Source organism: Lissotriton vulgaris, chromosome 10, assembly GCF_964263255.1.
Source record: "Lissotriton vulgaris chromosome 10, aLisVul1.2, whole genome shotgun sequence".
In the NCBI taxonomy this organism is placed as follows: Eukaryota; Metazoa; Chordata; class Amphibia; order Caudata; family Salamandridae; genus Lissotriton; species Lissotriton vulgaris.
In genome coordinates this window covers 58,428,945-58,442,398 of record NC_141698.1, presented here as the reverse complement: position 1 = coordinate 58,442,398, position 13,454 = coordinate 58,428,945, and the positions used below count along the sequence as shown (strand labels likewise).

The 13,454-nt window shown below is 43.8% G+C and overlaps 1 protein-coding gene across 1 annotated transcript in view; it reads left to right on the top strand.

Annotated features, from left to right (window-relative positions):
• DCTN5 (dynactin subunit 5) overlaps window positions 1–13,454 on the top strand; it is a 71,777-nt gene that overhangs the window by 13,610 nt on the left and 44,713 nt on the right. The window contains exon 3 of the mRNA XM_086940452.1: window positions 5,665–5,783. Within this exon, the coding sequence (XP_086796578.1) occupies window positions 5,665–5,783 (119 nt within the window). The remainder of the gene's footprint in view (window positions 1–5,664; window positions 5,784–13,454) is intronic.

Genomic DNA, 13,454 nt, shown 5'->3' with positions numbered 1-13,454 from the left:
TGTTCTTTGACATTGCCTGCCGAAAAAGGGTACATCTATTTCTGTCACAGTGGTAATGGAGGGGTTTGAAGACCTGGAAGCGGAGTAGAGCCCCCAAGATTGTCTTCCATTTGACTATGACTTTTATGAGGCAGTGGTTGCCACAATATACAGAGCAGTGGTGGAGGATATTGCTTCTATGGAGCAACAACTCTCTGAGCAGATCGCATTTCTAAAAATGGCGAACGCCGCCCCTACAGCCACAGACTTGCCAGGCCCATCCCACCTCTCAGCCCGCTATGAGACCCCGGCATGACGCCACCACCAGGAAGGGGTGGTTCGCAACACTTTTAAGCATCTAAGCATGTTTCTTTAAAACCAGGATCCTGTTCGTAGTGCCCCAAGTGAATCCCCTGCCCCACACCAGCCCCCAACATCCCCTCCCCTATTCCCAGACGACCCTTGCATGGGGATACTGACGAGAACCAAAGTCCGTTGAGGCCCTGGCTCCCCCTCCTCCAACCCCTTCAGGCACATATACACCTTTCCCAGTGCCAGATATCCTCGATCCAGACGATCTCCTCCACCCCCAGTCGGCGGAATGGACACCAGCCGAAAAGGTTACTTCCTATGTGGGAGCAAAAATTAGGAAAACCCTTTAAAAGAAGGGCTGTAGTTGGCTCCGGGCTGAATGCCCCTGCCCTTCTCTTGAGGCTAAGGTATCCTTTACCGCCTCAGCTGGACCCCACCATGGCCACCTTCTTAGCCAAGCTTATGAAGGATCCCAAAAAGGGGATGACACGTCCTAGCAAGCTTGCCAGGACAAGCATGTGAGTGCCCTTGGCCCCCAAACAAATTTTTTTGACATAGCCAAAGATGCCGGGTCTTTAGGCTCTATCATTTCTCCAGATATACTTTCAGTTTGGGCACAACGAGCCATCATATTTCTGGGAAAAACGAATTGTGCGCTGTCGACTGAGCGCAGATGCTCATTCCTTATCAAGGTGGACCCTAAGCTAGGTGACCTCGCAGTCTTGGAAGTTGGAGCAGTCGCCCAAGTAAGCCTCTTTGATAGGCCTTTTTAAAGGAACTTGGAAAGTTGGTAGACACATTTACGTCATTCAAAAAAGCGTAGGCCGCCGTTAGGCAAGTCTTTTTACCCTTGTCTTTTCCACGGGCACGGGCGAGGCAGGGGCCACTTGTCCATCTAGGCAGCTGCCCTGTACCATAGTGGCCAAGGCTCTAAGCGCGGCGCCTGCAAGCACCACTCCCAATATACTATGTTCTACCCGACCAGACAGTATTTCAGAGGCAGAGGCAAAGGATTCAATACTGCTGCCAGTTCCGATAAGTGTCTTCACTTCCTCCTTTCTAAGGTTAGGGGGTTGGCTTGCAGGTTTCATTCATGTCTGGCACGCTATCACCCCAGAAGGGTTTCACATAGAGTTCTATGGCTCTCCCAGGCAAGAAGAACCCCTGAGACCAATTCATCCCTATTGAGAAAAGATGCGAACTTCTTTTCGGAATCCCATTCACAAGACTTTATCAGCAATCTTTTTCTCATCGACAAGGCTGATGGGAGTCACAGGCCTTTCATCAATCTTCACAAATTCAATGAGTGGCTTGTCTATCACCATTTCAAGATGGAGGGTATCTATCTGCTTTGCGAGCTCCTGCGCCCCTCCAACTGGATGGTTCGGCTAGATTTGACGGACACCTACCTCTCGATTGCGATATTCCCTCCGCACAGGCGGTTCTTTCAGTTTTTCTAGCATCAACACACAAATAAATTTGGGGCTTTCCGTGGCACCTTGGTGCTTCACGAACGTTCTCAAACCGGTGGTGGAGTACCTTCGGGCCAGAGGAGTGCACCTCATCATCTACCTCGACTATATTCTCCTTTTGGCGCAGTGTCCACACCAACCATCACTGCAGCTCAAGCTTGTGGTGACCTTGCTGCGAAAGCTTGGTTTTGTCATCCATGACAAGAAATCTCTTTTAGTTTCCTCCCAGTCGGCCATTTTTCTAGGCTTCATGATAGACTCAACCAGGGCTTCTTTGAGCCTTCCTGTTCGCAAGCTTACCAAAATCAGGCACGAACAACGCAAAACCGTAGCAAGATATCACGTTTCCTTCATCAATATAAGCGATCTTCCCAGCTCTTGCATTATCAGGCTCTTCAGCGCCTCAAGGCTGAGGAGTAGTCTCACATACTCACAGAAAGTGGTCCTTTCAAAGGATATGATTGGTTGGTTGCTCACTCACATGAATGCTTGGAATGGGAGGACCATTTTCGGTTCGGCCCCAGACCTAGTCATGGAGTCAGATTCCACCAGATCAGGGTGGGGCACTCGCTGTGGAGAATTTTCCACAAGAGGGATATGGTCCACGCAGGGACAAGAATTACACATCAACTGTCTCAGACGTTTGGCAGGCTCCTTTGTAGTCCAGTGCTGGACCAGAGACGAGTTTCAATTTTGTGTCCTTCTGAAGATGGACAATATCTCAGCAGTGAGATATATCAATCACTTGTGGGGGGTACGCGCTAAAAGACGCTTTTGGACTTTGCCACCAGCTTCTGGCAGTAGTGCCTCAGTCATAAGGTTTCAGTCACGGCAGAATACCTGCCAGGGCTTGAGAATAAGGTGGTGGACTGGTGTTCTCTAAATTTCCAATACTCCAGTCTTTGGAAGCTACATCCGGATATCTTTGCCTTAATCCAGCACTTTTAGGGATCTTTTTCAGTCGACCGTTTCTCTTCCCGTCTGGACAGTCAGTTTGAGGCCGGACCCTCTGGCGGTCCCCACAGATGCGTTCCTCCAAGATTGGAGTCAGGAGAGGGGTTAAGCCTTCCCACCATTTGCGATGATCGCCCGGGCCTCGGCCCAAGTCAGGCGACAGCAAGCAAAGCGAGTGTTGGTCACCCCAATTTGGAAGTCTCAAGCATGGTTTCCAGTTCTACTGGAACTTTCTTTGGATTTTCCACCCCCCCCCCCCCCCCCCCCCCCGTTTCCATCATTGCTCCTCAATCCAGAACAGACTCCACATCAAATTGTTCTGGACGGGTCCCTCTCACTGATGGCGTGGTAGGGTACAGGGGCAGATGGTCCATCCTGGGCCTTTAACAAGAAGCTGTGGTCCTCCTCTCCAGAGCTGGGTAGAGAGCACGGTTAAACAATACAGGTCTGCCTGGGCGAAATGGTTCAGTTGGTCCCTTGAGATAGTCCAAGTACTTAATTTTTTGGCTACATTGGCCACAGAGGGCTTAGCCTATTGTTCCATCAATATATTCCGATTGGTGATTTCTGCAGGCCACGTGCCGGTAGAGGGATCTCCTATTGGGGAACATCCCTTTGTATGCCCGCCTACTGAGAGGCATCAGGCTCTCCCTTCCTCCGGAGCCTAGGCACTCAGACCTCTGGGGTGTCCATAAGGTCCTCAACCTTTTTTTCTCTTGGTAGAATAATCATTTTCTGTAACGTAAGGAGGGCTGTCCGCAAAGCTGGCAATGCTCCTCTGCTTGGTCTCTTGTAGGCAGGTGTCTGATGTCCGGGCCCTGGAGATCACAGGCAGGATTTTTTCCTCCTGGAGTATCTTCCACAGTCACCAGGAAGACAAAATGTCACACCAGAGTTATTTCTTAGCTTGCCTTTCCTGATGTCCCGAAATTGTATGTGGTGCGGTGAGCAGCCTTTACAACGCAGGCATTACCACGCGCTGCCATTACTACGCTGCCATTACAACGCAAGTCGTTACAATGACTTGCGCTGAAGGGCGCTGTTGGATAGGGAATAGTTTAATTTTCTATTCCAACACCTTCCCTACTGTAACGTGGGCTGAAGTTGGAAAAGAAAATTAAACTATTCTACTATCCAGCGCTTACAGCGCAAGTCGTTGTAATGACTTGCGTTGTAAAAACAGCGTTGTAATGGCACGCGTGGTAATAGCCCGCGTTGTAGTGACATACATCCGTGTGGTGCAGTGCCTTAAGGCCTATGAGGAAATGTCAGAGGAGTTCCGCTCTCCAGGTGAATGACAATTTTTGATTGCCCTCAGAAAGCCATATAAGGCTGTCTCATCTCCTACTATTGCTTGGGGGATAAGGTGGGTAATGCAGGAAGCTGGCATTGATTTAAAGCTCTTTGAGGCACACTCGGCCCGCGGACCTATGACTTCAAAAACCTTCAGTCTTGGCGTGCCTTTAGAAGATATTATGAACTTGGCGAACTGGTCTTCTGATTCCACCTTTAAGACGTTTTACTTCAAGCCTGTGCTTGACATGGCTCAATTGGTGGTAGATAAGCTTTGAACGTGCATAATCCTCGCCTCCAGTCCTATCATAGAATGGAAAATGTCTTAGCTATCGTAACAGAAAGTTTCACTTCTATTAAGGACTCCGAGGTGAGGATTATCCCTCCCTCGGATTATGATCTGACTCTCACCCCGTGACTAGTAAGTAACATGCATTTGTTTATTACATTGTGAATCTACCTAAATCGTTGCTTTCTGAATATACCTAGTTGGTTCCGATGAGTCTTTGGTACCCTGAATATACCAGTTACATGCCATTGCATTTTTGCTACTGCCTTTTGTAGTTGTTTACTGTGTTGGGTAGAATTTGAGTGACTACTATTTTTTTTGTATCCCAGGGACAGAGGTTAATAAACCAGAGTCTTGTTTGCGGGATTTCAGCTTGGCTCACGTGACAAAAGAAGATGTGGGGCTATAAGGAAAGGACTATATTGCCGTTGGAGAAGTTCTGATTGGCTGTTGCTTGGGCTCATTTCACATTGATTGAGGTTCTTTGTGAACTGTTTCAATAATCCCAATGCATCAGTAGTTTTTCTGTATGCTATTAAAAGAGTGAAGAGAGTATGCATAATCCAAGTCCTTAAAAGAGTGGAAATTTTCCGTTACGATAGTTAGGAAATTTTACATTCTGGCATGCGTGTTTCATGCTCTCTAGCAATACATCATTTTGTGTGCTTTTTTTATCAGTCATTTCTAAGTAACGTTTATTGTGTTGCAGTGTAACTTATACATTTTCTGAAACAAGAATTTTCATTTGCGGGTTTGTAATAAACAGTCTTTTGCTGCCACATGCAAATGGCAGATCATTCGAAATTTTCAATTTGGATTTCCTTAAAGGTTTTACATGCACAATGTTATCAGAAAAAAAAATAAAGCATTCTTTTTTAAACTCTTTAAGTGCACTCCAAACATATGAACACCATTTAGGGCAAATGAAAAGAAGTTAACTGTTATATAGGTTTTTCATTAAGTTTTATTCCATCCCTCACCTGAGTGTTAGCTTAACATTTCTAATTGTATATTTTTACAACTGTGTTTTGCTCCCTTATAAAATGTTATTTGTTACTCTTTTTTTTATTAAAGAATAACAGTGTGATTACAGAAGTATTGGATATGTCTATGCTTACATAACTGTACATAAGAGTAATTCACTGGTTGCAACTTTTACTGCAGGAAAATATGACCATGTATTGTTTGTTTTTTAAAAGATTCTTATGTGCAATTCTGATGCAAACTGTAAGCTTTTCAAATCACCAGGTCAACAGCTTCTGTGTTTGTTTGGCTAATTGAAAGCCCAGAGGTTGCATCTAAGAATGGTTGGGAGATCTGATAACTCATTGAGGCCATTGGTTAACTGTTTCTTTTGTACCCTAGACAATCGTAATGAATGACTGTATCATCAGGGGTGACCTTGCCAATGTACGAGTCGGGCGTCATTGCGTTATCAAAAGCCGAAGTGTTGTGCGGCCGCCATTTAAGAAGTTCAGCAAGGGGTAAGCTTCTCTCTGCCTTCTGCACTGTACACATCACTTTGATAAGAATTGTGTTTGGTGCAACATGATTCCAGAAACTGTGTTTGAAGCGAATTCCACACTACTTTCCAAATTTAGTACACCAGGGGTAGGAAAAAGACAATTTAGTTTGGGTCTAGCCATGCAGGTTACAGAGTTCTAAAATGGAGGTTGAACATGTAAAGAAACCGATGATGTTCAAAAGTATTTCACATTTTATCTCTGATGTTGTAGAACTCTTTCAGCAGGGTTGTAGACCGGAAGGCAAAACATTTTTTTGCTTCCCTTACCATCAGCATTATTACCCGTATTGCCCATCAGCCACATGTAATTTGTATGAACTTCCTTTGGTAGCACTGAGTGTTAATAGGTGGAAGTGGGGTCAAAGCAATGGTGTTGGGGTGAAACCAGCTATCTGACCACTTTCCTCATGTATAGGGCAAGAATTTTGATATCTAAAAAATTTCTCTCAATTTGTGCTTTTTAGAAAAAGTAACTTTGGTATATAAGTGAGTGTCTTTTTTTAATTTTAAATATAAACCTTGTAAAGACACGTTAGTTGGATTGCATGGCTCTGACATTGCCAGTGAGGGTGGGCATGGGATGGAGGTTGAAAATACTGAGTGGACTTTGGGTTGCTTTAGCATCATATTTTGGATGATGACAGAAAAAATGTATTGAAACCAAAATATTAGTCTTGAACAGGCCAGATTCACTTTCCTTTATTTGATATATTTAGAGCACATCTTTGCAGGGGATCAATGGGTGTGAGTATTTTTATTTTAGCACCCTTGACATTAGTCAACTGTGTTTGGCTGATGTAAGGGAGGGGCAGAGGTATATCTGGATGTCATTGACTGCAAAGATTTTGGCCTCAATTTTTTGCCATGAGTAAACCGCACAAGTATTGAAAAACCGACTTGTACATGGTATTCCATTGAGACATTCACAAGACCAAATGTGCAGGCTGCTTGTGAGTCTCACTATGTCACAGGCTCTGTACTGGACACTTTACTCTGTCTCCACTTCTCTCCTGGCCATTGCTGCCCCCATCCTGTGGAATGCTTAGCATGAACTGAACGCGACTCTGGTCAAGCTAACAAATACCTATTCTGCAGGTGTCACCCACATTTGTACGCTCTCTGTACAATTTCAAATGTATGTTTTCACCCCCATTTGAGAGTTTGCAGTCTCTAATGCTATGGCCAGATGTGGCACTGATTCATTGCTAAGCTGGTTGATTGGGCAGCTCCTGGGAGCTGATCATGCCTTTTGAAGACTCCCTTCCTCCTGTACCTTCAAAGAGTCCTGCCTTCTATGCTGCCACCGGGCAGCTGTCATGAACTTGGGAAGGCATTTTTAGGGGAGGCCCCTTCAGTCTACTGTCTCTGTGTAGGGACGCCTGCCCTGGAGCGGAGTCTATTAAATTACAGTTTCACTTACCCCCAACATGCACCTGACAGTGCCACCACTTCTGTTATGTTATGTTATGTTATGTTATTTAATTTTTATATAGCGCACGGATGCCACAGCAAAGTGGCGTCCCGGCGCTTTGGAGGTTGATAACACAACACATCAGAGAAGGTATAAAAAGTGGGCCTAAATTGTGGAAAAAAGAAAAGTTTTAAGTGCCTTCCTGAAAGGGAGCAAGTCAGGAATGGAGCGAAGAGGGGCTGGCAGAGAGTTCCAAAGGGCTGCTGCCAACACTGAGAAAGAACGTCCGCCCATCCTAGATTTTTTAAAACGTGGCACAATGGCAAGGTTGGATCCGGCGGAGCGAAGAGCTCTGGCCGGGACATAGTGCTGAATAGTCTGTGCAAGAATGGGAGGGGAGGCTGATTTGAGAATTTTGAAAGTTAAGCAGAGAGCTTTAAACTTAATTCTCTGCCCCACCGGTAACCAATGGAGATCTTGGATAGTCCGACGAGCCGAGACAAACTTCGGGAGGCCAACAAGCATCCTAGCTGCCGCGTTCTGGACTCTCTGAAGGCGAGATAACTCAGCCTAGTTTAGGCCCAAAAACAGGGAGCTGGCATAGTCCTTCCTGTCCTTCCTTGTTTTTCCTCACATCACCCCCCTCTCACTATGTGTCCTTTCTCATAATCACTTACCTTTTCTATCCCTTCCTCTTCTCACACCCACTCCCCCAGATCTGTCCTGGTCTCTTAACAGCATGCTTGCCCCATATTTTCCCTCCCTCCTCTTCAAATGTTATTCTCAACCTCTCCTCTCCTTCTTTAGTTCACCATTGCTTTCTTATCTCTATCACCCCTCAGTCATTTTTATTTCCCCAGATCTGATGTCCCAGCCTGGGGTCTGTCTGCTTACTTCTATACGAGACCCATATTAGTGGATAGTGAGGGGAGAAAGAGGTCCGGTCATCACCATTATACTTTCCAATAAAATATGTACATCTTACCTCTCAACCTCTCCTCTCCTTCTTTAGTTCACCATTGCTTTCTTATCTCTATCCTTATCTCAATTTCTTCCTCCCCATCCCCATATGCTTCGATCTAACTTATTGTCTCTTACCTTGGTTCTCCCATTTTTTGCCATTTCTGTTTACCTCTGTGGCTTCCCCCTCTTCTGTTTCACTCCTTTACTCCACTTTAACTCCTGTTTTCTCCTTCTCCTTGCCCCTGTTCTCCTCCATCATTCCTTCTCTTCCATTTTATCTTCTCTGCTATCCATTATGTTTATCTACAAATATCTCCTCTCTCCTTGCTTGACCCACATAACCCCACCACAACCTTTCAAAGAACCCCTCAGTCATTTTTATTTTCCTAGATCTAATGTTCCCCTCCTGGGGTCTGTCTGCTCACTCATATAGAAGACCCATATTAGTGGATAATGAGGTGAGAAAGAGGTCCGGTCATCACCATTATACTTTCCAATAAAATATGTACATCATACCACCTGACATAATCACTTGTCCAATGAGACCAACAATATACTTAAGTTATCTGTACCTCGTAATAAGTCACATTTTCCTTATTCTGCACAACCATGCCTACAAGTGAAGTGCCTTCATTTTCAAACACTTTGGTAATGACACTAAGCATCTAGCTCTAAATGTCCGACGTTCTGAGTGGTCGCGTATCTGGCGAATTCTGTGAGTGCGCGTGCTGGAATGTTGCGGAGCGTGCTTGATTGTTGGGTGAGAAGTTTTACTTCTAGATGCATTAAAACCTGTTTCATGTCACTCTAGTGCTTTTGTTTCAGTTCATTTGAAAGAAGGATTGGTTTTGACACTGTTAGTACCTGACTCATGCTGCTTGGATTGTGGGGCGCTTAATCATTGGGCTCCATCCTCATCAGCAGGAGAGCTGCTGCGGTCTGGCCTAGAATGTCTTTTGTGCCTAAGAGGCGAGTTTGTAAATAACTGGAAGAAGTGGCATGTTATTAAATGGTCACAGGACTGAACGTTACAGGAGTTGAAAATGGATTTTTAATATAAATACATATATGGCATCTATTTTTAATATGCCAGAGGTTGATCCAGGAAAACTAAAGAGAGAGTTTTGTGCAATTGTTTTCTGTTACTTCCATACTTTGGCCATTTGTCCCCTATATGTGATTGCCTAATGATGGGACAGACTTTGTTTCCATTTTGTAAGAATCCAACTGGTTTAATTCCCAATCCAGAATTTGAGGATACACCATTAAATAAATGGAAAATGGTATACAAGCTGTATTGTGAATCCATTCCTGTCTCTGACTCCGGGATACGCACTGCATGGTAAGCGGACCTTGGGCAAACCTATTACTGACGACCAATGGGAGCAATGCTGTAGGGCAACTAAAGACGTTTCCCTAAATAGCAGGCACAAACTCCTTCGTTTTAAGTTCCTCCGCAGGCTGTACCATACCTCAGCACGCTCACACAGAATCGACCCTGATAGGCCTCACCACTGTCCGAAATGTAGGGCTCCCTTTGCTATCTTTGCTCACCTCTCTTGGACATGCCCCAACCTACACGATTATTGGTCCTTGATACATGATACCCTGGGTGACGTATTGCCCATGCAGATCGTTCCCACTCCTGAGATCGCATGGCTGGGCTATGTGGCCAACTTCCTCGCTGCTATGGGCTTCCTGTTAGCCAAGAGAGAAGTGGCTTTGTTATGGGGTAGCAGACGATCCCCAACGCTGAAATTGTGGCTTGGCAGCATGGCCTTCTGCAGCATTAACTGTGAGGAATACTCCACCAGATCCCTAGCGCGTCCAGACCGGTTGACAATTGGAACCCGTATAGGGCCTACATTGCCAAGAAAAACGCAGATCAGCAGACGCAAACAGCGAGTGGTATTGTCCCCGAGGGGGTCGGCTGATGTGATACTTGATTACGTGTGCTTATATACATGCTTTTCTTTGTTTGTTTTGTTGTTGTTTTTTGTGTGTGTGTCTCCCCATGTTATCAATGTTATTACTGCGCTGCCGGAGATGCCCCCGGCTTTCTATGTAACACTGACTTATAACATTATATTCTGATGTTTTGATCATATCTGCATTGTCACTGCCATTTGCCTGCAAGACGTTCCTCAATTCCATCAAATGCTATGGTTGATTTAAAGTATTTTTGAAATGCACGCTCTCCTTATTGCTAATAATTATATGCTTTGCAATGTATTGATCTTTTTGCGCCTGTACACTTAAAAATGGGAAAAATAAAGTAAAAAAAAAAATGGAAGATGTGCCTTAACAAATGGCTTAATCATTATGAAGCAAAAGGTATTTTAGAACAGGAGCACAGAGAGAAAACAACTTTTACGGGCTAGCTATTTGAGAAGTCTCAGTTCTGTAAGTTTTCTTTGTAAAAACAAAAAATACACACATCATTATAAAAACGACAACAAACAAATTATTCCTGATCCGTGATTTTCTTAGGCAGAAGATGATCTGTTTTCAAACAATTCTACAATTTGAATAACTACTTAATTGTAAAGTAAAAGAAACACCCATAAAATAAGTGTACATTAAAATGAATGGAAGGGAGCATCGCCATCAAGCAGGAACATGTTACACTCTTTTTCCTCTCTGACTCGATAAATCATACCTTAATAGAGTATTCAAAAACTTCAAATTAATCTCATTCACAAAAATAAAAAAAATATTTTTGAAAACTTAAATGAAAACACTTTGCAATTTTTGTACCTCAGTTTAAAACTGCTGTGTGATTGTCGTGAATACATACTTGACAAAAAAATCCCACCGAATGATGTGCACATCAAATGAAACAACCATTTATCTATATAAAAATAAAATTCAGTGCAAAAACTAAAGTTGAAATTAATTTAAGGTTGAAATGGTGGTACAACACAAAACCAAAAAATATCCTTCAGTAATGCAAAATGTCAATGGCATCCTGATCGCCTTCATATCTAGAATTTGGAGAGGTTGGATTTTTAGTTCAAATGGACCATACATTTCTGAAGAGTTTTTATTTAGTTCTTTTTTGGTTTTATATAGCGTGTTTTAGGGAGGCTCTGTAGCTTCTGAGCAGCTTGCATTTAAACTATCCACGCTTCTACAAATTCTAAAAACTAGTAAAAAAGAAAATACATAGATACTTACAGCAGGGGCTAGTAGGGATCGGGTTGAAAGCAGTCATAGGTTCTAGGCTGGGGAGCAGGCAGTAAGCTTCGAGGCAGCTCTGAATCAGGTTGATGGTGAAGTATGTATATTCTATTGCGGAGTTCCAGTTGTGAGGGTTTAAGTAATGAAAGGTTTGAAAATGAGATGCAGCGCAGGGACATATACGAACAAACAGAATGTTTTGTTTTCATAATGTAGTGTTTTGTTCTAATTAAAACAGGGGTAGGGAATGTCAACAAGGGAGAATGAATCTGTGCCATGAATAGCTACAAGACCAGGCTGAGAAGTGTAAATCTAGCCCTTCGATTGGCAGATTACTACAAAGACTGGTGTCTACGATAAGGAGTAGAGCAGTTGAGCAGAAGTTTAACTGTGGTAAAATATGTGAATTAATTAGTTTTGGTGGTTTGAAGTGATTTGTACAGATGTGTCGTTGCTGTTGCAACAATGTGACCTATAAACCGCTACAGTCTGAGGCTAGAATTTGAGTGAGTGGCCTAGTACCTGCTTGGTTTCTTCTGTCAATGTCTTGATGGAGGGCCGTTCATAGAGCAGGAAGCAGAGGGGCGTGCGCTCGCACTCCAGAAACCTCATCTACAGCTAGAGGTCTCTATGCATCTAAAAACTGGCTGGCGGGGAGGTGTGCACCTCTAGGCTTTGCTTAAGTTGTCCGTACCCTGGTGCCAGAGCCTTAAGCTGGCTACGTCTCTTATTAACATGTAGGATTTGACTCTCTTTCCCTGGGAGGAGTTATACTTAAAATTATGGAACAAGTGTGGTGGAGTGGGGCTCTTTGATATGGTTTGGTCCATTTTGCCTCTTTTTAGCGCTGTCAACGGTATGTTGTGTGTCGGAGATCAGGATCAGGAGATTCATTGTGTGTCTTGATTGGGTTTTCCAGCTGAGTGATTATTCTTCTGTTTTGCTGATGGTAAAAAGTATGCCATTAGCATCTAATACAGGGGTCTCCAACCTTTTCTTTAGTAAGAGCTGCTTATGTTCAATGAAAATTATCCTGCGCTACTAATCTTAATAGTGCTGCAATAGTGATCACATCAGACAAGATTGCATTACTGGCCACCGTATGCAAAATTACCAGCGGTGATCACCTCAGTGCATTAGACACAGTTGCCAGCGGTAATGTAAAAACAACAAAAAGGCTTTGCCAATGTGTAATGCTTCTACATGGGTAATGCATAGCTGCCATAGCTACAATCCCCCTTGCACCAATATAAGAAATGAGTCTCCCCAACGCTGCATGATTTATCACTCAAACATCAGTTTTCAAACATTTTGGAAATTCAGTCACTTTTTCTCCAAACATCAGCTTGTGAATTCTGGAAATCCACATATTTTCATCTTAAATTCTCGCTCTTCAGTTTTAGTATACGTATATTCAACCAAGCAAAAGCTTCAAGCTTAGTAAGATGGGCTGCACACAGGAGAGGTACTTACAGGAGGGCTGAAGAGCTACCAGTAGCTCACGAGCTCCTCATTGGAGAAAAGCCTGGTCTAAAGAGTGCTAATTTGTGAAGAGGACATCATTGTTAATCAAAAGTCATCATTCAATCATGAACAAACGGACTGGAGGCTTGAGAGTATTAATACTAGCCTAATTGTGTCAGAGTGTCTGTGCTGAGTGGTGTGATTGGATGGTGTTGGAATACAGTCTTACCCCGTGTGCTGTCAGCAGAAGTTTCTTTCTAATTCCTGTTTAGATAGAATCCAAACTTGTGTGTGTGTGTGTGTGTGTGTGTGTATGTTTCAGCAGGGGAATCTGTGGGTGGGGTCGGAAAGATGAAGCATTCTGCAAAGTGTTGTGGGTGCTCTGAGGCGCAGAGGGAGTCTACTTTCAAAGGCAGGTTCAGTGACTGCAAGGTAGTAAGAAAACTTGCCTTAAGGTAGATGATCCTATGCATGAGGCTTGAGGGACATTGCAGTAGTGTGGAAGGGGAGATATTTGTAACCGGTCCATAGGAAGATGCAGGTGGACAGCCAGTTACCTCTAAGAGAGTACAAGAAAGGAGAGAAGGCGGAGATTTGTAATGAGGTGTACTG